Source organism: Tachyglossus aculeatus, chromosome 10, assembly GCF_015852505.1.
Source record: "Tachyglossus aculeatus isolate mTacAcu1 chromosome 10, mTacAcu1.pri, whole genome shotgun sequence".
Classification (NCBI taxonomy): Eukaryota; Metazoa; Chordata; class Mammalia; order Monotremata; family Tachyglossidae; genus Tachyglossus; species Tachyglossus aculeatus.
Window position 1 is genome coordinate 50,269,506 of NC_052075.1, and position 25,580 is coordinate 50,295,085.

Consider the following 25,580-nt stretch of genomic DNA (forward strand, 5'->3'; position numbering starts at 1 on the left):
GGGGCACAGAAGGTGCCAAGACCCCCACCCCTGGACTTCGGGGGGTGGGCAACCCTCCAGGGCATGGAGGGCCACTTGTACATAGGCAGGGCTGCGCGTTTTGTACTGAGGGGCCAGATCCAATGTGCAATAGGGCGTGGGGCAGAGGGTAGGACTTCTATTTTTGATTCCAGGGGGTGAGGGTGGGGGGGGGAGGCCTCCCCGCCCCTCCTAGCAGGAGAAAGTATTTTACAGAGAAAACGCCACAGCCACAGACGTTGAGAATAAAGACTTGACTTTGCCGCCGGCATCGGTGCCTGGAGAAGGGGTGGGGGCGGAGGTCTCCCTCAAAGACAGGTTTCGTGCCCGGGGGGCCCCCAGGCCCCTCTCTTCCCAGCAGTGTAACAGTCCAAGCCCCCTCGGTCCAATTCTAGCCCCGCAGAGCGTGATGGACACCAACAGGGTGGCGATGAAGGGGTGAGGGCCTCAGGGTGGGTCAGCCCAAATGGGAGAAGGAGCTGATGCAGTAGAGTCCGTTTCTCCTGGTGCAGAGGGGTGGCCGCCGACGGCTCCAAGAGCAGCCCAGGCCCACCCACCACCTCCCCCATGGGTGGTGATGCTCACATGAGGAGGGCTCCGTCCATAGGCACTGTACCCTCTACTTTTTTCTTCTGTTTTTCCATCGCAGCCTCGAGCTCTGACACCTTCTCAGAGTCCTGAGGACAAGAGGGTTGGGGAGAAGGGAGGAAGAGGGTTGAGTTGCCGAGGGCCAGCGTGTCTCCCTCCGCCCCCCCCCGGGCCCCGGCCCCTGAGTCCTTGCCTCCAACAGCGCCCGCTGCACGGTGACCTGGCTGTAGAGTCGGCCCCCCTCCTCGGGACTCACGGCTTTGAATTCCTCCTTCTGCAGGGAGAAGAGCTGGGCTCCGGTCAGCATGCCCAGGGCGCTCACTGTCCTGGGCAGGGAAGATGGGTCAGGTGAATCCCAGTCAGTCAATCAGTGCCAGCTGTTCCCTCCTCTCCCAAGCCACAGACATTAGGTTTTCCCCACTCCCAGTCTATCCTGCTGCCTTCCCAGCTCCCCACTGGGTCAGCCCACCCGCTGGCCGGTCAGCTTTAGAGATGGGGGCGGGGGGGGGGTCCCCCACCCATCCCAGGAGGTTGCCCAAGTAGCCGCTTCCTCTTGCCTGCCCGTTCATCAACCGGCGTCCACTCACTGTGGCCTGAAGCCCTTATGCTCTAGCCAGACACGGACCTCGGCTGGCCCCGAGCGAGGGCTGAGGTGGGGCTCGGGAGTCCGGGAGGAGGACGGAGGACGGGGGCCAACCTCCGGACGGCCCCGGGCCAGCCGCTCCACCAGTTCTTCGTTGACGCTCAGCAGCTGGGAGAACTTCTCTGACGGGGGAAATGAATGGTGGAGAGATGCGGGGTGAGGTGAAGTGGGGAGCCAAACCAGCTCCCCCTACACAGGCTGGTGGAGACCCTAATGCTTAGCCTTTCCCGCAGTGTGAGGCCCTGTCGCGTGACCTCTGGGTGGGCCGCCCCTCCCCTCGCCCGCAGCCCGGATAAGGAAACCTTTCCTCATCTTTTCCCACCTCCTACCCCGGCCCTGCCCCAGTGTTACCCTTGTCAGCGGGGTCCAGGTAGATATTGTCGCTGCTACCCCACGGGGGCCGAGACAGGGCAGGGGCCCGGGAAGGAGGTGGTGTCCCCATCTGGGGCTGGTGGGGAAAGAGATGGGAGCGTGAAGCAGGTGGGAGGACCCAGGCACCCATCCTTCCCGCTCCACGTCCCTCCCCGTACTCACCGGGCTCCTGCCCGGGCCGGGGATCTGGCCATGCGGCCCATTGTGGGGGACGGGGTGGGGGCTCAGGATGTTGTAGGGGACGTAGCCCTCCTTGCCCCACTGGTCCCGGACCTTCCACCATTTCCTGGAATCATCCAGCACCTGAAGAGGAGGAGGAAGATGGGGAAGAGCCCTGGGAGGGGAAGGGTTGGTAGGGGCAGGCCTGGTCCCTCCGGGGTCCCGTCTCACCTCCAGCACGTCACGGTGGCTCACGGAGAGTTCGCTGCCATTCCTGGCCTGGAAGTCGTAGTTGCAGCGGACCCACTTGCCCTCCCGCTGCCGCGCAGGCCCAGGGTCAGAGTCCGCGTGGCTGGAGGGGGAGGACGGGGCTGGAAATCAGGGGCCACAGGCCCAGATCTGGGCCTGGGGGTGGTGAGGTGAGCGCAGAACAACTGGGCTAGGGCAGAGCCGGGTGAGGGGGGCGAGCAGAGAGGTAAACCGGGAACCGAGGCGGGGGGAGAGAAGTAGATGGAGGTCGCAGGGCACCAAGGGGAACGGCAAGGATGGGTGGAGGTGACCACCAAAGCCAATAAGGGGGCGTGCCCCACGAGCGGCCGGCGGGAGTGTTGGGGTTCCCGGCCCCTGTGGGCTAACCCCTGCCCCACCCAGTCTTACCTGTGGAGGAGAAGGGGGGAGTCTTCAGGGCCGCAGCGCCCCCTGATTTGGGGGGGTCACAGCTCCACGGACGGGGTGCACTCTTCCTGCCGAGACCCCGGGCTCTTCCCCCGAACTGGCCTTATCCCATCCATCCCTCCTGCTACCTCAGCGCCTTTTCCTGCCCTGTTTCTCACCCCCCGCCCCCCGAACCCAGGTATCCTAGTCCTCAGGGTCCCAGGCAGCCACCATTCCAAGAAGGAGCGTGGGACTCAAAAGGACCTGCATTCTCATCCCGGCTCTGCCACTTTGCTGTGTGACCTTGGGCAATTCACTTCCCTTCTCCGGGCCTCAGTTCCCTCATCTGGAAAATGGGGATTGAGACTGAGAACCTCCTGGGGGGACAGATTGTATCCAACCTGATTTGTCTGTACCCAACCCGGTGCAAAGTACGATGCCTGACACACAGTAAGTGATTCACAAATACCACAATTATTATCATCTCTATCCTTTCCCTGCCATCCCGTGACCCTGACATCCAGCTCCTCCATCTCTGATTCTCCTCTTGCCCAGCTCCTTCTCAACTCAAGGACCCAAGAGACAAAGCTCCAAGTCCAGTCCTGCAGCCAAAGGAGGCCAGGCCAGGCCGGGCCGCCCCATCCCTGTTTAATCCCGAGAGTCCATAGGGCCACCCTCTCTGTGCAGACACACAACAGTCTGTGTGTGTTCGGCCCCTGGCTCCCGTCCAGGACGGCAGGTCGGGCTGGACAGCGAGCAGGCCGGCCCCAAGCCCCACGCTTGCAGGACGCCACGGCAGGGCCTCTGTCCTGACTGGTGCAGGCCTCCTTCCCGGCCCTCAAAGATCAACCCCTCACCCCTGGCTCTCCCCCTCGACAGCTTCCCCTTCCCACACATACCCCCCACTCTCGTCTCCGGTTCTCCCCCATTTCCCAACCCTTCAGCCCTGCTTCTGTCAGGGACTCAGGCATCCTCTCCCTCTGCTAGCTTCTAGCTCTCTCCTAATTTATCCTCCACCACTGGCTGTCCTCAGCCTCCCCCCTTCTCCCATCCTTTCCCATCTCCCTCCCTGCCCCCCTGCAGCTTCTCTATCCTCCCCCCTGCCCTCTCCTCAGCCCACCCCCCGCACCTCCCACCCCGGGCTCTGCCCTCACCACCGCACCCACCTGCCCGGGGAGAAAGAGAGAAACACAGAGAGGGGTTCAGAACACTTACCTCGGTGGTCCCCTGCCCCGTCTCACCCCTTCTCCCTCTTTGCCCCGCTACCACAAACCTCCCCTGGGTGCCCTCCCCCCAAGCCCCACCCCTACGGCCCCCCAGAACCCAAGCATCCCCACCCTGGGGCCCCGGGGCCAGCTCACATACCCGTTGGCTTCGATCTGAGGAGCCGATTGCTGATGGGAGATGGGGTCGGGGGAGGAGGGACCGTGACAGGGTGGGACGAAGGAAAGAGCCAGAGGTGGGGGGTGAGAAAGAGATGAAAAGACAGAGGAAGAAAGGGAGGGAAGAGGAGGAGAGGAGATGGAGGACGAGGAGAGGGGATAAGGGAAAAAGCCCTTTTAGCATCCCCCAAACTCTCTGATCTCTCTCCACTCCTGCCCGCCTTAGCTCCAGCCTCACCGCCGTCATCTCTCCGCCATCCCCTTTCCCCAGATTTCGCCCCTGGGAAATTTCACCCCCACCCTTCTCCCCCCAGTCACCTCTCTCCTTTCTCCTCTGGCTCAAGTGAAGCCTACGCAGAAGCCAGACCGTGTCCACCCTGATTCTCTCGGACCCATCCCGGGGCTTAGTCCCCCATAAATACCGTAATCAATAATAATAATAATGGTATTTATTAAGCGCTTACTATGTACTAAGCACTGGGGAAGTTACAAGGTGATCAGGCTGTCCCTCGGGGGGCTCCCAGTCTTCATCCCCATTTCCCGGATGAGGTAACAGGGCCAGAGAAGTGATTTGACCAAAGTCACACAGCTGACAGCGGGATGTGAACCCACGGCCTCTGGCTCCAAAGCCCGGGCTCTTTCCACTGAGCCACGAATGATAATACTTTATTATTATTATTTCTCCCAGCCTTCGCCCTAAGTCCAGCCCCTGCCTTCTGTCGGGATCCTGATTGTGGGGGCTGGGTATTTCAGGCCTCCTGCTCCCTCCAGCTCCTGACCTACTGTCCCCCAGGTGCCCCCAGCCCCCTACACACATAGACACACACCTGGCTGCGCCTCCGCTCATGCTGATGCTGTTTCTCCACCGGATCTTCCCAAGGCTGGCCCTGGGGGTCAGTGGCAGGCGGCTGCCAGCCGCTGTAAAACAGGGGCATGTACGGGGCGGCTTCCGACGAGGGCAGCTCCAACCTAGAGAAGAGACCGGGTCAGCGCTTCCTTCCTTCCTTCATCATCATCATCATCATCAATCGTATTTATTGAGCGCTTACTGTGTGCAGAGCAAGAGTATTCTTGGGGATAAACCCCCCTCCAACCCAGTCTGGGACCCGGACTGAACCCAAATCCATCAATAGCAATTTCCGAATGCTGACGGGGCCGAGCTCTGTACTGAGAAGCGGCGTGGCTCAGTGGAAAGAGCCCGGGCTTTCTCCGTCTTCCCCTTCTAGACTGTGAGCCCACTGTTGGGTAGGGACCGTCTCTATATGTTGCCAACTTGGACTTCCCAAGCGCTTAGTACGATGCTCTGCACACAGTAAGCGCTCAATAAATACGATTGATTGATTTGGAGTCAGAGGTCATGGGTTCCAATCCCGGCCCCGCCAACTGTCGGCTGTGTGACTTTGGGCAAGTCACAACTTCTCTGTGCCTCAGTTACCTCATCTGGAAGACGGGGATTAAACCTGTGAGCCCTCCGTGGGACAACCTGATCACCCTGTAACTTCCCCAGCGCTTAGAACAGTGCTTTGCACATAGTAAGCGTTTAACAAATACCATCATTATCATTATTGCTGAGTGTCTTCAATCTATCATATTTATCATCATCATCATCAATCGTATTTACTGAGCGCTTACTATGTGCAGAGCACTGTACTAAGACTGTACTACACAGTCCCTACCCAACAGTGGGCTCACAGTCTTCGTATTTATGAAGTGCTTACTGTGTGCAGAGCACTGTGCTTGGGAGAGTGCCATATAACAGATTTGGTAGACATGTTCCCTTGGGAGAGTGCCGTATAACGGATTTCCCTACCCATAATGAGCTTAGAGTCTATCTTCGTATTTATGAAGTGCTTACTGTGTGCAGAGCACTGTGCTTGGGAGAGTGCCATATAACAGATTTGGTAGACATGTTCCCTTGGGAGAGTGCCGTATAACAGATTTCCCTACCCATAATGAGCTTAGAGTCTAGAGGGGGAGGCTACAAGGGTCAGGGCTCTGTACTGAGCGCCTAGAGTGGCAGAGCTCTGAACTGAGCACTTGGGAGAATTCGAAAGAGACACGATCCTACTTTCAAGGAGCTTCCAGTCTACCGAGGGAGGTAGCTATTTCAATACAGCCCTTGGTTTCAGGGGCTCCGGGTCCCCACCCACCGCGACTCCACTCCCACCCCTCGAGATCCCGCCGCTAATACCGGGATTTGGTCCAGAAATCTCCAAGGGAGGCCCAGAGAGCGCTCTCCTGGGGGTTCAGGGTCTCCCGCAGCAGCGCCACCGCCTCTCCGGTCAGCTGAGGCCGCCGGATGTCCTCCGCAAACTTGGGACCCCCCGACGTGTCCACCATCTGTGGGGGAGGAGGCCACGGGCGGGGGTCTCCGGGCTGCCCCTCGGCACCCCCGATTCCCAGAACTCCCTCGGCGGGGCTCGGCGCGGCCGTCTCTTCCGCCTCCGTGCCAGCCCAACCAGATGGGGTTTGCCCTCCTCTAAGATCTTGGTGCCCCCTCTCCCTATTGTGCCAAGGATTTCTGCTCCCCCTTCCCAAATCACACCACCCACCGCCCCCCGCTCTGGTCCTCCAACCAGGGGACCCCCGTCCTCAGGCCTCCCCCAGCCCCAACCCTGCCTCGACTTTCCATTACCAGTTGCAGGGGCCCAAATAGGAAGTGCAGCAGCTCCTGGGAGGAGGGGTTGGTGATGTTGGATCGGAGCCGAGCCTGAAACATAGGGTTGTGGGAGACCCCGAGAGGTCAAGGGGTCCTCGGTTGGTCGATGCTGCCCCGACACCCAGGCCCCAAGGCTCCTTCCCACGCCCCACTCCCACCTTGAGGCAAGAGACCCCAGCCCGCTGGGTGGTGAATAAATAAGAGGGCCCTCGGGTTTCTCACCAGTAAGCTGAAAGAGTACTTGATCTTCTGCAGGATGTCGGTATACTCGCCCACAGAAGGGGCCTTGGAGCGCAGGGTGAGAAGACCCTCTGCGGGAAGGGACGGGGGAAGACACGATCAGGCGGGGAGAGGCAGGGAGGGCAGGGGTGTGAAAGCAAAAGAAGACAGGGCGAGGGGCGGGGGGGTCCCAGAGGACCGGAGAACTTAAATACCACACATTATTATTAAATACCATTATTATTATTACCATAATAATAATACCATATTGTTATTAAATACCATTATTAATAATACATAGTATCATTATTAAATACATTAAATACCACACATTATTATTATTATTATAAATAAGATGGTATCTGTTAAGCGCTTACTATGTGCAAAGCACTGTTCTAAGCGCTGGGGGGGCTACAAGGCGATCAGGTTGTCCCACGGGGGGCTCCCAGTCACAGTCTTCATCCCCATCTGACAGATGAGGCCCAGAGAAGTGAAGCGACTTGCCCAAAGTCACCCAGCTGACAACTGGCGGAGCCGGGATTTGAACCCATGACCTCTGACTGCAAAGCCCGGGCTCTTTCCACTGGGCCCCGCTGCTTCTCTAATATAAAACCCGAGAGGCAACAAAATAATAATAATGATGCTATTTGTTAAGTGCTTACTAAGTACCAAGCATCGTACTAAGCGCTGGGGTGGAGAGAAGCCGCGTGACTCAGTGGAGAGAGCCCGGGCTTGGGAGTCAGAGGTCATGGGTTCTAATCTCGGCTCCACCACCTGTCAGCTGTGTGTTCTAATCTCGACTCCGCCGCTTGTCAGCTGTGTGACCTTGGGCAAGTCACTTAACTTCTCTGGGCCTCAGTTCCCTCATCTGGAAAATGGGGATTAAGACTGTGATCCCCACATGGGACAACCTAATTACCTTGTATCTCCCCCAGTGCTTAGAACAGTGCTTGGCACGTAGTAAGCGCTTAACAGATACAATCATTATTATTATACAAGCAAATCAGGTTGGACGCAGTCCCTGTCCCATATGGGGCTCACAGTCCCCATTTTACAGACGAGGGAACTGAGGCCCAGAGAAGTAAAGTGACTTGCCCAAGGTCACACAGCAGACAAGAGAGAAGCAGCGTGGCCTAATGGCAAGATCACGGGCTTGGGAGTCAGAGGTCATGGGTTCTAATCCCAGCTCCGCCACTTGTCTGTTGTGCGACCTTGGGCGAGTCACGCTTCTCTGGGCCTCAGTGACCTCACCTGTGAAATGGGGATTGAGACTGTGAACCCCACGTGGGACAACCTGATTATCTTGTATCCCCCCCAGTGCTTAGAACAGTGCTTGGCACATAGTAAGCGCTTAACAAATACCATCATTATTAAGTGGCAGAGCTGGAATTAGAACCCATGACCTTCCAACTGCCAGGCCCAGGCTCTACCCTCTAGGCCATGCTGCTTCCAACAGTTGAGTTCTTGGGAGGAAGAGGTTGGTGGGACTAGGGACAGGTGGGGGGTGAAGATGGGGGTTTGAGGGGCCGGGGGAGGGGGCATCCAGGCCCCCCATCCCCCCCGCCTCACCTCCTTCCCCTCCCCACAGCACCTGTATATATGTACATAGGTTTGTATGTATTCCAACTTGTACTTCCCAAGCGCTTAGTACAGTGCTCTGCACACAGTAAGCGCTCAATAAATACGACTGAATGAATGAATGACTCTATTTTATTTGTACATATTTATTCTATTTATTTTATTTGGTTAATATTTGTTTCGTTCTCTGTCTCCCCCTTCTAGACTGTGAGCCCGCTGTTGGGTAGGGACCGACTCTCTATGTTGCCAACTTGTACTTCCCAAGCGCTTAGTACAGTGCTCGGCACACAGTAAGCGCTCAGTAAATACGATTGAATGTATGAATGAATGATTGATTCTATTTATTTGTTTATTTAATTTGTACATATTTATTCTATTTATTTTATTTTGTTAATATGTTTTGTTTTGTTCTCTGTCTCCCCCTTCTAGACTGTGAGCCCGCTGTTGGGTAGGGACCGACTCTCTATGTTGCCAACTTGTACTTCCCAAGCGCTTAGTACAGTGCTCGGCACACAGTAAGCGCTCAGTAAATATGATTGAATGAATGAATTACTCTATTTATTTTATTTGTACATATTTATTCTATTTATTTTATTTGGTTAATATGTGTTGTTTTGTTCTCTGCCTCCCCCTTCTAGACTGTGAGTCCGCTGTTGGGTAGGGACCGTCTCTCTATGTTGCCGACTTGTACTTCCCGAGCACTTAGTCCAGTGCTCTGCACACAGTAAGCGCTCGATAAATACGATTGAATGTATGAATGAATGAATTATTCTATTTATTTATTTATTTAAATTGTACATATTTATTCTATTTATTTTATTTTGTTAATATGTTTTGTTTTGTTCTCTGTCTCCCCCTTCTAGACTGTGAGCCCGCTGTTGGGTAGGGTCCGTCTCTATATGTTGCCAACTTGTACTTCCCAAGCGCTTAGTAAAGTGCTCTGCACACAGTAAGAGCTCAATAAATACGATTGAATGAATGAATGAATGAATCCAGGCAGGCTTCCCTCAACCTGATTACCTTGTATCCTCCCCAGCGCTTAGAACAGTGCTTAGAATAGCTCACCTCCTCCAGGAGGCCTTCCCAGACTGAGCCCCCTTCTTCCTCTCCTCCTTCCCAGCCCCCCTGCCCTACCTCCTTCCCCTCCCCACAGCACCCGTATATATGTTTGTACAGATTTACTACTCTATTTATTTTACTTGTACATATTTACTATTCTATTTATTTTGCTAACGATGTGCATAGAGCTTTAATTCTATTTGTTCTGACGATTTTGACACCCGTCTCCATGTTTTGTTTTGTTGTCTGTCTCCCCCTTCTAGACTGTGAGCTCGTTGTCGGGTAGGGACCGTCTCTATATGTTGCCGACTTGTACTTTCCAAGTGCTTAGTCCAGTGCTCTGCACACAGTAAGTGCTCAATAATATGATTGAATGAATGACTGAATGCTTGGCACACAGTAGGTGCTTAACAAATACTATTAAGAATAATAATAATAATAATAGCATGTATTAAGTGCTTACTACACACAGTAGTTTAACAAATACTATTGCTATTACTACTACTATTATTCTTCCTACTATTATGTTGCCAACTTGTACTTACCAAGCACTTAGTACAGTGCTCTGCACACAGTAAGCACTCAATAAATATGATTGCATGAATGAATGAATTCTTGGCACATAGTAAGCGCTTTCCAAATACTATTATTAATAATAATAACGATAGCATTTATTAAGTGCTTACTATGCTCTACACACAGTAGTTTAATAAATACTATTGCTATTACTACTACTACTCTTTTTCTTCCTACTATTATGTTGCCAACTTGTACTTACCAAGCACTTAGTACAGTGCTCTGCACACAGTAAGCACTCAATAAATATGATTGAATGAAGAATGCAAAGCACTGTTCTAAATCCTGGGGTGGGGGGGATACAAGGTGATCAGGTTGTCCCACGGGGGGCTCACACTCTTCATCCCTATTTTACAGATGAGGTAACTGAGGCCCAGAGAAGTGAAGTGACTTGCCCAAAGTCACACAGCTGGCAATTGGCGGAGCCAGGATTGGAACCCATGACCTCTGACTCCAAAGCCCGGGCTCTCTCCACTGAGCCACGCTGCTTCTGTAAGTGCTTAGTCCAGTGCTCTGCATACAGTTAGCACTCAATAAACATGACTGAATGAATGAAGATGAAGAAGAAGAAGAATGGCATTTATTAAGCGCTTACTATGTGCCAAGCACTGTTCTAAGCGCTGAATGAATGCCTGGCACATAGTAAGCGCTTAACAAATACTGTGATTATGACTGTTACCTCCAGAGGCCCTCCGCCGGGCTCTCCGGCCCCGCTGTCGATGCTCCAGGACGCGGGAGGCCTCGGCCGCCTTCTGCAGCTTCCCCACGAAGCTCTCCACGTCGTCCAGCACGTGGTTCAGGAGGTCCTGGAGGGAGCGGGGCCGGCAGGTTGGAGGGGGCCTCCCTTCAAAGCCCTACTGACAGCTCACCTCCTCCAAGAGGCCTTCCCAGACTGAGCCCCCTTTTTCATCATCATCATCAATCGTATTTATTGAGCGCTGACTGTGTGCAGAGCACTGGACTAAGCGCTTGGGAAGTCCAAGTTGGCAACATATAGAGACGGTCCCTACCCAACAGCGGGCTCACAGTCTAAAAGGGGGAGACAGAGAACAAAACCAAACATACTAACAAAATAAAACCCCATCCCCCTGCCCCACATCCTTCCCCTCCCCACAGCACCAGTGTATATATGTTTGTACAGATTTATCACTCTATTTTCCTTGTCCATATTTACTATTCTATTTATTTTGTTAATGATGTGCATCTGGCTTTATTTCTATTGGTTCTGACGACTTGAACACCCGTCCACGTGTTTTGTTTTGTTGGCCGTCTCCCCCTTCTAGACGGTGAGCCCGCTGTTGGATAGGGACCGTCTCTCTCTGTTGCCGACTTGGACTTCCCAAGCGCTTAGTCCAGTGCTCTGCACACAGTAAGCGCTCAATAAATACGATTGAATGAATGAAATACGATTGAATGAATGAATGAGACCCCTGCTTCCCCTCCCCTCCCCTCCCATTGAGCCACGCCCTTTTCAAGTCACCCTTTAGGCCACGCCCCATTTAAGTCACGCCCTTTTCAGGCCATGCCCCATTTAGGCCACGCCCACTTCAAGTTGCTCTCCCATTGGATCACGCCCTTTTCAAGTCACGCCCCCTTTAGGCCACGCCCACTTCAAGTCGCTCTCCCATTGGATCACGTCCTTTTCGTCACGCCCTCTTAGGCCACGCCCCCTTCAAAGTCGCCCCCCATTGGGTCGTGCTCCTTTCCAGTCGTGCCCCTTTAGGCCACGCCCCTTCATAGGCGCACATCTTTAGGCCACGCCCCTTTACGTCGCATCCCCTTTAGGCCACTCCCTCTTCAGGTTGCTCTCCCATTTGGGTCACGCTCCTTTCCAGTCACGCCCCCATTGGACCACGCCCCTTTCAAGACGCACACCTTCTAGACTGTGAGCCCACTGTTGGGTAGGGACCGTCTCTATATGTTGCCAACTTCCCAAGCGCTTAGTACAGTGCTCTGCACACAGTAATGGCTCAATAAATACGATTGAATGAACACCTTTAGACCACGCCCCTTTACGTCACGCCCCCTTCAAAGTCGCTCCCCCATTGGGTCACGCTCCTTTCCAGTCACGCCCCCTTTAGGCCACGCCCCCCTTTCCAGGCACGCGCTGTTAGATCCCGCCCCTTTTACGTCACGCGTCACTCACCACGTCCCGTTCCGCCTGCAGACTGGCTGCGTCCGCCACCGGCCTTGGCGCTGCTGAGGGAGGGGGACGAGGGGCGGGGCTTAGAGACGCCGCCCCCGCTGGTTGGCTGCTCGAGGATCGGCCGCCGCCCTCCTATTGGTCCTCCCTCCCTCCCCCGGCTCCCTCACCGTCCGCCTCGTCCTCCAGGGGGCGCTCCGCGGCGGGCTGGGGGTCGGCGAGGACCACGCGGCAGGAGGCCCGGCGGGGCAGAGGGGAGGACCCGGCGACGTCGGCGGCGGCCGGGCGGCTCAGCTCCTCCTGAGCCGCCCTAGAAAGGGGAGAAGGGGAACCGTCAGACCAAGGGAACCGGGGGCCTCGGCCTCACCGCCCCGCCCCGCCTTTCCCGGACCCTACCTGAGAGCGGCCGCCCTCCGGTCCCCGCTGCCGGAGCGGTCCGCCTGCAGGGCGCCGGTGATGTCCTCGCGCATCAGCTCCGCCTGCCAATCAGGCCCGTCAGGCCCCGCCCCCCGTCCTCAGCTCCACGTGGTTTCCCGAGCGGGCCTGGCATCCACCCCGACCTCGCCCTCCGCCTCCTTCTCCACCGCCCCTTCCCCCGGCCTCGCCCTCCCTTCCATCAGGTTCCGCCTATTCCCCCCCCCCTCCCCCCGCTCTCCGTCTCCGCCCCTTTCCCTCCCGGCCCGCCCCCTGCTCCCTCAAGTCCCGCCTCTTCTAAGCCCTCAAGCCACGCCCTGTTATCTCCCGGTTCCACCCCTTCTGCTCCCTCAAACCACGCCCATTTCCCCCAGGCCCCGCCCATCTGACCCCTCAAAACCGCGCCCCCTTTCCCTCCCGGCCCCGCCCCCATCTGCTCCCTCAAAACCCTCCCCTTTTCCTCCCACGTCCTCAGCCTACGCCCCTTTTCCCTCAGGTCCCGCCCCTTCTGCGCCCTCGAACCCCGCCCCTTTCCCCTCCCGGCCCCCCTCCATTTGCGCGCTCAAGCCCCGCCCCTATTTATCCCGGCCCCTACTCTCTCAAGCCACACCCCCTTTCCCTCCCTGCCCCTCTCCCTCAGGCCCCGCCCGTTCTGCGCCCTCAAGCCACGCCCCCATCCCTTCGGTCCCGATCCCTCAAACCACGCCCTTTTCCTCCCGGCCCCGCCCATCTGGCTCCTCAAACCCACCCCTTTCCCTCCCGGCCCCGCCCCCTCCTGATCCCTCAAACCCCGCCCCCCTTTCTCCCGGCCACGCCCATCTGGTCGCTCAAAACCACGCCCTTTCCCCTCCCGGCCCCGCCCCCCACGCTCCTTCAGGCCCCTCCCCTTATCCCAGACCCGCTCCCTGAAGCCACGCCCCCTTTCCTCCCGGCCCCGCCCCGTTTCACGCCCCCTCCTCCCGGCCCCGCCCATCTAGTCCCTCAAAACCGCCCCTTTTCCCCAGACCCCGCCCCTTCTCCCTCTCACCACGCCCCTTTCCCTCCCGGCCCCGCCCCTTCTCCCTCTCACCACGCCCCTTTCATCCCAGTCCCGCCCATCTAGTCCCTCAAACCCCGCCCCCTTTCCTCCCAGCCCCGCCCCTTCTCCCTCAAGATCCGGCCCCGCCCATCTACTGGCTCAGTGGCAAAATCCCGGGCTTGGGCGTCAGAGGTCGTGGGTTCTAATCCCACCTCTGCCCCTAGTCAGCTGGGTGACCTTGGGCAAGTCACTTCACTTCTCCGGTCCTCAGTTCCCTCATCTGTAAAATGGGGATGAAGACTGCGAGCCCCACTTGGGACAACCTGATAAACTTGTATCTCCCCGAGCGCTTAGAACGACACTTGGCACATAGTAAGCGCTTAACAAATACCATTATTATTATTATTATTATTACTCCCTCAGACCGCGCCCATTTTCCTCCCACCCCCAGCCCCTGCCCCTTCCGCGGCGCTTGGCACATGGTGACCGCTTAACAAATACCATTATTATTATTATTATTATTATTATTATTATTATTATTATTATGACTCCCTCAGGCCGCACCCATTTTCCTCCCGCCCCCGGCCCCTGCCCCTTCCGCTCACCCCAAGGTTCAGGCCCTGGAAGAAGTGGACATCGGGCTGCAGCCGTTCGGGCTCCTGGCAGACGAGGAGCAGCAGGGAGCGGGTCTGACCCTGGGGCAGGACGGTGTCGCAACGGACGATGGAGCTCAAGGCGTACGACTCCAGCTCCTCCTAAGCCGGGCCGGGGAGGACCAGGTCACGGGCAAGGAATGGGCCTCGTCCTCCACACCCTCACCCACCTCCTTTAGCATTGGCGAAGCCAACAAACTCTTCCCTCTCCTCCTCTTCCCCCGCTCTCCGATCGGACTCAACCGCCCCCACACCCTGAAGACAGAGGTCTTGGGTTCTAATTCCGTCTCCACCACTTGTCAGCTGCTTTGGGCGAGCCACTCGACTCTGTGCCTCAGTGACCTCATCTGGAAAATGGGGATTAAGAATGTGAGCCCCACGCGGGACAACCTGATTACCTTGGATTCATTCATTCATGATAATGATAGCATTTATTAAGCGCTTACTACGTGCAGAGCACCGTTCTAAGCGCTGGGGAGGTTACAAAGTGATCACCTTGTCCCATGGGGGGGCTCACAGTCTTAATCCACATTTTACAGATGAGGGAACTGAGGCCCAGAGGAGTGAAGTGACTTGCCCAAAGTCACACAGCTGGCAGTTGGCGGAGCCAGGATTTGGAACCCATGACCTCTGACTCCAAAGCCCGGGCTCTTTCCACTGAGCCATGCTGCTTTCATTCATTCAGTCGTATTTATTGAGCGCTCACTGTGTGCAGAGCACAGTACTAAGCGCTTGGGAAGTACAAGTTGGCAACAAGTTGGCAAGTTGGATCTACCCCAGCGCTTAGAACAGTGCGTGGCACATAGTAAGTGCTTAACGAGTGCCGTCATTATTATTAGCTGAGATGTCTTTCAGGCCGCCCCTCCTCGCCCCCACCCCCTCATCCCCCACCTTGGAGTCCATGTCCAGCAGTTTGACGTGCGCACTGGACACCTGCAGCAGCATCTCCTGGGCCCAGACCCTGGCCTGGGCGTCCATGGCCACCAGCTTCCGGGTGGCGTCCTCCACCGTGTGCACCCCATCATCCTCGCCCAAGCAGAAAGTCACCAGATGCTGGGGGTGGGTGGGAGGGGAGATCAATCAATCAATCAATCAATCAATCAATCGTATTTATTGAGCGCTTACTTTGTGCAGAGCACTGTACTAAGCGCTTGGGAAGTACAAATTGGCAACACATAGAGACAGTCCCTACCCAACAGTGGGCTCACAGTCTAAAAGGGGGAGACAGAGAACAGAACCAAACATACCAACAAAATAAAATGGGATAGAAATGTACAAGTAAAATAAATAAATAAATAGAGTAATAAATATGTACAACCATATATACATATATACAGGTGCTATGGGGAAGGGAAGGAGGTAAGATGCGGGGATGGAGAGGGGGACGAGGGGGAGAGGAAGGAAGGGGCTCAGAGCACTGTACTAAGCGCTTGGGAAGTACAAGTTGGCAACATATAGAGACAGTCCCTACCCAACAGTGGGCTCACAGTCTAAAAGGTCTCCCTCACCCGCCCCCCAAGGGTGTTTCCTCTTAACCCCCCCACCCCTCCGGCCCTTGTCGTCCCACACACTCACGTTGACCGCGTACTGGGATACATCAGCCATGACCACAGTGGAATATTTCTTCCTCTGTTCTGCGAGGGCAAGGAGGGACGGTGACCCCAGACAACCGGCCTTCCCGCCCACCGCCCCGCTCTCAATCAATAGTATTTATTGAGCGCTTACTGTGTGCAGAGCACTGTACTAAGCTCTCCTTTCCTCTCCTCTCCCGGTCCCCGGGAACGGTCTCGCAGCCAGATCTAGCCGCTGCCCGGGGACCGGTCTGACCAGAGCTTAGTGGTCACCGAGTCCCGCTCCCACCCGTGTGCTCTCTCCCAGCGCTTAGTACAGCGCTGTGCACACAGTAAGCGCTTCCAAAATACCGCGACCGCGTTAAACGTCCGGGATCCGCAGAGCGCCCCGGGGGTGTAGGCCCACGCTCACCGTAGATGGACTTGGCGCTGGGTTTGGGGGCCACATCCAGCCTGGAGGAGTTGGAGAAAAGGGGGGAAGGAGCTGACCTGAGAGCCCGAGTGACCCGCTTCCCTCCCACCTCCTGGATCATCATCATCAATCGTATTTATTGAGCGCTTACTGTGTGCAGTACTAAAAAGAGTAAGTGCTGGGTTGGCCTTTGGAGGGAAAATGGCAGGGATCTGGACCCGAACTTGTGGTGGTCTATTTGGGAGTGGGGAGAGGGGGCCGCGCTGCTGGGGACCACTCACCCAGGTGTGGAGCTCATTCTGCTGTGACCCCGAGGGTCCTGGCTCCCCAGCTGTGGGACAGAGACGGGGAAGAGGAGGCAACGGCAGCCTACTCAGCTCTGCCCCAACTGCAAGTCTAAGCCCAGCTTTCAGTTCCCCCCAATCAATCGTATTTATTGAGCGCTTACTGTGTGCAGAGCACTGTACTAAGCACTTGGGAAGTACAAGTTGGCAACATCTAGAGACAGTCCCTACCCAGCCCAAAGCCCCCAACTTGCTTCTCTGAGAGGCCTCAGCATCCTGTTCTTCAGTCCCCTCTACAGGAAACGGGACACAGTCCTCCCCACGCTCAAGGTCCATCCCCCCACCCCAGGTTCCCCCATTTCGCTCCTTGCCCATCCTCTCACGGGACAGAGGCAGGGGGTAAGGGTGGGGACAACTAACGGGGCAGCTTCTCTCGGTCCTCAGAGATTCCCGGGACCCTGAAAGAGTTCTTGCTTCTCTGCTGAAGCAGCAGCCCCCCGGATCAGGGGATGGGAAGGCCAGTGACCAGAGGGCCTGGAACCGGGGCCTGCTTTGGTCCCCCAATCCCACTGAGGGAGAGGAGGTGGAGGAAGGGAGGAGGGACAGTCATTCATTCATTCATTCAATCGTATTTATTGAGCGCTTGCTGTGTGCCGAGCACTGTACTAAGCGCTTGGGAAGTCCAAGTTGGCAACGTATAGAGACAGTCCCTACCCAACAGTGGGCTCACAGTCTAGAAGGGGGAGACGGTCCCGCTCCCCCCTACTCATCCAGGCTCTGGTGATTTCTGTTCCCCCCCCTCCCCATTCTCCCGCCCCTGGACCGTGGTTGAGGGGTCTAGGCCACTATAGAAGTGGCCAAATGCCCCTCTGAGCATGTTGGGTTGCCGGGAAAAGGACCAGCCTCACAAGGGGGCCTGGCACAAATGCCAGCCTCGTCCCACATCCCCCTCCTCATCCCCCCCTGAAGGGGGATGAAGGGCGAGGGTCATCCCGGGTGGCGTCTCTGTCCTAGGACTCACCTGGGTGGGTTTGGCGGGCTCCGGAGAGGACGAGGCCTTGGGTGTGAGAAGAGAAGACAATCAATCAATCAATCAATCGTATTTGTTGAGCGCTTACTGTGTGCAGAGCACTGTACTAAGCGCTTAAGAGAAGAGGAGCCTGGGTTGCTGGGCGTCCTCTGGCAGGCCGGGCCCCTCCCTCCGAGGCTCCTCACCTGTCTGAGGTTTGGATTCCTGCTCGAAGTCGCGTCACCGAGGAGCTTTGGGGCTCCACCCCCGCATACCTCAGGCCTCACCTGGCCGGGAGTGCCGCGGGTGGGGCCGGGGGAGGTGGGGACCCTGGCCCACGGGACGGGACGGGATGGATGGGTGGATGGATGGATGGATGGATCGATCAATCAATCAATCATATTTATTGAGCGCTTACTATGTGCAGAGCACTGCACTAAGCGCTTGGGAAGTACAAATTGGCAACATCTAGAGACAGTCCCTACCCCACAGTGGGCTCACAGTCTAAAACGGGGAGACAGAGGACAAGACCAAACATACTAACAAAATAAAATAAATAGAATAGATATGTACAAGTAAAATAAATAAATAAATAGAGTAATAAATATGTACAAACATATATACATATATACAGGTGCTGTGGGGAAGGGAAGGAGGTAAGATGGGGGGGATGGAGAGGGGGACGAGGGGGAGAGGAAGGAAGGGGATGAGTGTGGGAAGGCCTCCTGGAGGAGGTGAGCTCTCAGCAGGGCCTTGAAGGGAGGAAGAGAGCGAGCTTGGCGGATGGGCAGAGGGACTGGGGGCATTCCAGGCCCGGGGCATGACGTGGGCCGGGGGTCGATGGCGGGACAGGCGAGAACGAGGCCTAACGGTGAGGAGATTAGCAGCAGAGGAGCGGAGGGTGAGGGCTGGGCTGGAGAAGGAGAGAAGGGAGGTGAGGTGATGGACAGCCTTGAAGCCCAGGGTGAGATGGATGAGGGAAACTGAGGGCTCCGAGACCCCCATCCTGGGCCCCCTGAATGGGGAGGGATCGGGGGACAGTTGGCTGGGAAGTGGGGGGCAAGATCCCTGAGCAGAGGGGCCTAGGAGCGGTGAGCTGGGAAATCTCTATTATGGCCATTCATTCATTCAATCGTATTTATAATAATAATAATGATAGCATTTATGAAGCGCTTACTGTGTGCAAAGCACTGTTCTAAGCGCTGGGGAGGTTACAAGGTGATCAGGTTGCCCCGCGGGGGGCTCGCAGTCTTAATCCCCATTTTACAGATGAGGTAACTGAGGCGCAGAGAAGTGAAGTGACTTGCCCACAGTCACACAGCTGACAGTTGGCGGAGCTGGGATTTGAACCCATGACCTCTGACTCCAAAGGCCCGGCTCTTTCCAGTGAGCCATGCTGCTTCTCAGTTTATTGAGTGCTTACTGTGTGCACAGCACTGGACTGAGCGCTTGGGAAGTCCAAGTTGGCAACAGAGAGAGACGGGCCCGACCCAACAGTGGGCTCACAGTCTAGAAGACTGTTGCCAACTTGTACTTCCCAAGCGCTTAGTACGGTGCCCTGCACACAGTAAGTGCTCAATAAATACGATTGAATGAATGAATATTTATAATAATAATAATGATGATGGCATTTGTTAAGTGCTTACTATGTGCCAAACACTGTTCTAAGCGCTGGGGGGGATACAAGGTGATGAGGTTGTCCCACGTGGGGCTCACAGTCTTCATCCCCATTTTCCAGATGAGGGAACTGAAGCACAGAGAATAATAATAATGATGGCATTTGTTAAGTGCTTACTATGTGCCAAACACTGTTCTAAGCCCTGGGGGATACAAGGTGATGAGGTTGTCCCACGTGGGGCTCACAGTCTTCATCCCCATTTTCCAGATGAGGGAACTGAAGCACAGAGAATAATAATAATGATGGCATTTGTTAAGCGCTTACTATGTGCCAAGCACTGTTCTAAGCGCTGGGGGGATACAAGGTGATCAGGTTGTCCCACGTGGGGTTCGCAGTCTTCATCCCCATTTTCTGGATGAGGGAACTGAGGCACAGAGAATAATAATAATGATGGCATTTGTTAAGCACTTACAATGTGCCAAGCACTGTTCTAAGCGCTGGGGGGATACAAGGTGATCAGGTTGTCTCATGTGGGGCTCACAGTCTTCATCCCCATTTTCCAGATGAGGGAACTGAGGCACAGAGAATAATAATAATGATGGCATTTGTTAAGCACTCACTATGTGCCAAGCACTGTTCTAAGCGCTTGGGGGATACAAGGTGATCAGGTTGTCCCACGTGGGGCTCACAGTCTTCATCCCCATTTTACAGGTGAGGGAACTGAGGCACAGAGAATAATAATAATGTTGGCATTTGTTAAGCACTTACAATGTGCCAAGCACTGTTCTAAGCGCTGGGGGGATACAAGGTGATCAGGTTGTCCCACGTGGGGCTCACAGTCTTCACCCCCATTTTACAGGTGAGGCAACTGAGGCAGAGAGCAGTGAAGTGACTTGCCCGAAGTCACCCAGCCGACAAGTGGCAGAGCCGGGATTTGAACCCATGACCTCTGACTCCAAAGCCCGGGCTCTTTCCACCAAGCCACGACTTGCACATATTTACTGTTCTATTTATTCTGTTGACAGTGTGCATATAGCTCTATTTGCTCTGACGATTTTGACCCCCGTCTCCGTGTTTCGTTTTGTTGTCCGTCTCCCCCTTCTAGACCGTGAGCCCGCTGTCGGGTAGGGGCCGGCTCTATCTGTGGCCGACTTGGACTTCCCAAGCGCTTAGTCCAGTGGTCTGCACGCAGTAAGCGCTCAAGAAATATGATTGAATGAATGAAAGTGGGGGCCGGATGCCTGGGTCCCAGGCGTTAATGGCTAAACAGGGAGAGCGAGTTGGGAGGCAGGAGGGAGGTGGTGAGGACAAGCAAGGCCCAGGTAATTATGTGCCCCAAACTGGTCCCCGCCCTGAATCCTGACCTACAACAAAACAGCCACAACTCAGCAGTGTCGGAAACACACACACCCTCACCCCAATAACAACAACACACACATACACACCAACACATCTTCAAAACACACCTTCTCACCCCAAAACACAAACCCAACTTCACACCCGCACCCCAACAGATCCACTCACACCCACACATTCATTCGATCGTATTTATTGAGCGCTTTCTGTGTGCAGAGCGCTGGACTGAGCGCTTGGGAAGGACAAGTTGGCAACATATAGAGAAGGTCCCTATTCATTCATTCGATCGTATTTATTGAGCGCTTTCTGTGTGCAGAGCACTGGACTGAGCGCTTGGGAAGGACAAGTTGGCAGTATATAGAGACGGTCCCTATTCATTCATTCGATCGTATTTATTGAGCGCTTTCTGTGTGCAGAGCACTGGACTGAGCGCTTGGGAGGTACAAGTTGGCAATATATAGAGACAGTCCCTATTCATTCATTCAATCGTATTTATTGAGCGCTTACTGTGTGCAGAGCACTGGACTGAGCGCTTGGGAAGTACAAGTTGGCAACATATAGAGATGGTCCCTATTCATTCATTCGATCGTATTTATTGAGCGCTTTCTGTGTGCAGAGCACTGGACTGAGCGCTTGGGAAGGACAAGTTGGCAGTATATAGAGACGGTCCCTATTCATTCATTCGATCGTATTTATTGAGAGCTTACTGTGTGCAGAGCACTGGACTAAGCGCTTGGGAAGTACAGGTTGGCAACATAGAGAGACGGTCCCTACCCAACAGCGGGCTCACAGTCTAGAGTGGACAGGTGTCAAGTTATTAGAATAAATAGAAGTGAAGCCAGATGCACATCATTAACACAATAAATAGAATAGTAAATATGTACAAGTAAAATAAATAAAGTAATAAATCTGTACAAACACATATAAGGGTGCAGTGGCTGGAGGGGGAAGGAGGTAGGACGGGGGGATGGGAAGGAGGAGAGAAAAAAGGGGGCTCAGTCTGGGAAGGCCTCCTACTCTCACCCCCCCAAACATATAGAAGCAGCGTAACTTAGTAGAAAGAGCCCGGGATTGGGCGTCAGAGGTCGTGAGTTCTAATCCCGACTCCGCCACTTAGCAGCTGTGTGACTTTGGGCAAGTCACTTCACTTCTCTGTGCCTCAGTGACCTCATCTGTAAAATGGGGATTAAGACTGTGAGCCCCACGTGGGACAAGCTGATTACCTTGGATCTACCCCAGGGCTTAGAACAGTGCTTGGCACATAGTAAGCACTTAACAAAATACCATTTTATATATATATATATATATATATATATATATATATCTTCACACAAACACACACATACAATCACACAACCCCTCATACACACACTCACACACACACAGACCCAGGGCCACATGCACATTCATGTCCTTACACACATTTACAATTGATCCAGCACTTAGAACAGTGCTTGGCACGTAGTAAGCACTTAACAAAATACCATTTTACATATATATATCTTCACACAAACACACACATACAATCACACAACCCCTCATACACACACTCACACAGACCCAGGGCCACATGCACATTCATGTCCTTACACACATTTACTATTGATCCAGCGCTTAGAACAGTGCTTGGCACGTAGTAAGCACTTAACAAAATACCATTTTATAAATATATATATATATATATACACATATATATATATATCTTCACACAAACACACACATACAATCACACAACCCCTCATACACACACTCACACACACACTCAGACCCGGGGCCACATGCACATTCATGTCTTTACATTTACTATTGATCCAGCACTTAGAACAGTGCTTGGCACGTAGTAAGCACTTAACAAAATACCATTTTATATATATATATGTATCTTCACACAAACACACACAATACAATCACACAACCCCTCATACACACACACACACACACACACACACACACGCTCAGACCCGGGGCCACATGCACATCCATGTCCTTACACACACTTACTATTGATCCAGCGCTTAGAACAGTGCTTTGTACATAGTAAGCGCTTAATAAATGCCATTATTATTATTATTATTATGCTATTGATTCCTGTCTACTTGCTTTGTTTTGTTGTCTGTCTCTCCCCTTCTAGACTGTGAGCCCGTTGTTGGGTAGGGATTGTCTCTGTTGCCGAATTGTACTTTTATTCATTCATTCAATCGTATTTATTGAGCGCTTACTATGTGCAGAGCACTGGACTAAGCGCTTGGGAAGTACAAGTCGGCAACAGATAGCGACGGTCCCTACCCAACAGCGGGCTCACAGTCTAGAAGGCTCACAGTCTAGAAGTGCTTAGTACAGTCTTTCCAAGCATTTAGTCCAGTGCTCTGCGCATAGTAAGCGCTCAATAAATACGATTGAATGACTGAATTTACTCAGAGTCGGAGAGGTGAGAAAGCCCCAGAAAATGACCGTCTCTGTATGTTGCCAACTTGTACTTCCCAAGCGCTTAGTACAGTGCTCTGCACACAGTAAGTGCTCAATAAATACGATTGAATGAATGAATGAATTTCCTTGAAGGAGACACTGAGGCCGGCGGGGGTCCCCCATCCCTGACAGCGGCCTGGCTTTACTATTTTATTTATTTTGTGAATGATGTGCATAGAGCTTTAATTCTATTTGTTCTGACGATTTTGACACCTGTCTCCATGTTTTGTTTTGTTGTCTGTCTCCCCCTTCTAGACTGTGAGCCTGCTGTCGGATAGGGACCATCTCTAGATGTTGCCAACTTGTCCTTCCCAAGCGCTTAGTACAGTGCTCTGCACACAGTAAGTGCTCAATAAATACGATTGAATGAATGAATGAATGAATTTCCTTGAAGGAGACACTGAGGCGGGCGGGGGGGTCCCCCAGCCCTGACAGGGCCTGGCTTTACTATTCTATTTATTTTGTTAATGATGTGCATAGAGCTTTAATTCTATTTGTTCATTCATTCATTCAATCGTATTTATTGAGCGCTTACTGTGTGCAGAGCACTGTACTAGGCGCTTGGGAAGTACAAGTCGGCAACATATAGAGACGGTCCCTACTCAACAACAGGCCATTTGTTCTGACGATTTTGACACCTGTCCACATGTTTTGTTGTCTGCCTCCCCCTTCTAGACTGTGAGCCCACTGTTGGGTAGGGACCGTCTCTATCTGTTGCCGACTTGGACTTCCCAAGCACTTGGTACAGTGCTCTGCACACAGTTAGCGCTCAATAAATACGATTGAATGAATGAATGAATTTCCTTGAAGGAGACACTGAGGCTGGCGGGGGTCCCCCATCCCTGACAGCGGCCTGGCTTTACTATTTTATTTATTTTGTGAATGATGTGCATAGAGCTTTAATTCTATTTGTTCTGACGATTTTGACACCCGTCTCCATGTTTTGTTTTGTTGTCTGTCTCCCCCTTCTAGACCGTGAGCCCGCTGTCGGATAGGGACCATCTCTCTATGTTGCCAACTTGGACTTCCCAAGCACTTAGTCCCGTGCTCTGCCCACAGTAAGCGCTCAATAAATACGATTGAATGAATGAAATTCCCTCCCTGAGTGGGATGTGGGGGCGGAGGGGACCGGCTCCGGCCTCGCCCCTGCCCAGCTCCTGTTTGGGCGGCCCAGGTTGCAGGTGGAGACCGAAACCTGGTCCTCTCCCCAGGCCTCATTCCTTCCTCCCCAGTTTCCTCCTTCCCTCTCCACCCACTCCGGCCCAGTCCGGCCCTCGATGGCCCTGCTGGACTCCCCCCGCATCCCCCCACTTCTCCCACTCAATCATTCATTCAATCGTATTTATTGAGCGCTTACTGTGTGCAGAGCACTGGACTAAACGCTTGGGAAGTACAAGTCGGCAACATATAGGCAGTCCCTACCCCACAACAGGCTCACAGTCTAGAAGGGGGACAGACAACAAAACAAAACTTATAGGAAGGTGTCAAAATCGTCAGAACAAATAATAATAATAATAATGGCCCTGCTGGACTCCCTCCTACCCACCTACATCTCCCACTCACTCATTCAATCATATTTATTGAGCGCTTATGTGTGCAGAGCACTGAACTAAGCGCTTGGGAAGTCCAAGTCGGCAACAGATAGAGACAGTCCCTACCCCACAACAGGCTCACAGTCTAGAAGGGGGACAGACAACAAAAGAAAACATATAGGCAGGTGTCAAAATTGTCAGAACAAATAATAATAATAATAATAATGGCCCTGCTGGACTCCCTCCTACCCCCCCCACCTCTCCCACTCACTCATTCATTCAGTCGTATTTATTGAGCGCTTACTGTGTGCAGAGCACTGGACTAAGCGCTTGGGAAGTCGGCAACAGATAGAGGCAGTCCCTACCCCACAACAGGCTCACAGTCTAGAAGGGGGAGACAGACAACAAAACAAACCATATAGGTAGGTGTCAAAATGGTCAGAACAAATAATAATAATGGCATTTATTAAGCACTTACTATGTGCAAAGCACTGTTCTAAGCGCTGGGGAGGTTACAAGGTGATCAGATTGTCCCATGGGGGGCTCACAATCTTAATCCCCATTTGACAGATGAGGTAACTGAGGCCCAGGGAAGTGAAGTGACTTGCCCAAAGTCACACAGCTGACAGTTGGCAGAACCCATGACCTCTGACTCCAAAGCCCAGGCTCTTTCCACTGAGCCACGCTGCTTCTCCTAGCCACGCTGCTTCTCCTATATATTATTATTAACAAGTAATAATAATAATGACGGCATTTATTAAGCGCTTACTATGTGCAAAGCACTGTTCTAAGCGCTGGGGAGGTTACAAGGTGATCAGGCTGTCCCACGTGGGGCTCACAGTTTTAATCCCCATTGGACAGATGAGGGAACTGAGGCCCAGTTCCCAGTTCAAATCCATGGGATTTGAACCCATGACCTCTGACTCCAAAGCCCGGGCTCTTTCCGCTGAGCCACGCTGCTTCTCCTCTAGCTCTATGCACATCATTAACAAAATAAATAGAATAGTAAATATGTACAAATAAAATAAATAGAGTAATAAATCTGTACAAATATATACAAGTGCTGTGGGGAGGGGAAGGAGGGAGGGCAGAAGTGGGGGATAGGGACGCAGCCCTTCCGACTCCCCCTCCCCAGTATCCAATGTTCCCTCCCGGGACCCAAGGGGTCAGTCAGTCATTCATTCAATCGTATTTATT

The 25,580-nt window shown here is 53.7% G+C and overlaps 1 protein-coding gene across 1 annotated transcript; it reads right to left on the bottom strand.

Moving 5' to 3' along the window:
• Positions 1-146: 146 nt before the first annotated feature.
• Positions 147-16,416, bottom strand: EPS8L1 (EPS8 like 1). The gene is made up of 20 exons (XM_038752340.1): positions 16,400-16,416; positions 16,119-16,159; positions 15,711-15,769; positions 15,027-15,188; positions 14,088-14,237; positions 12,447-12,529; positions 12,221-12,360; positions 12,054-12,103; positions 10,587-10,713; positions 6,698-6,786; positions 6,452-6,526; positions 6,008-6,156; positions 4,644-4,785; positions 3,800-3,828; positions 2,012-2,132; positions 1,784-1,924; positions 1,601-1,697; positions 1,194-1,371; positions 800-932; positions 147-695 (listed from the first exon to the last, which is right to left on the bottom strand). The coding sequence occupies exons 1-20, from the start codon at positions 16,414-16,416 to the stop codon at positions 600-602; spliced, it is 2,079 nt and encodes a 692-aa protein (XP_038608268.1). The 3' UTR covers positions 147-599.
• Between the last annotated feature and the right edge of the window lie 9,164 nt (positions 16,417-25,580).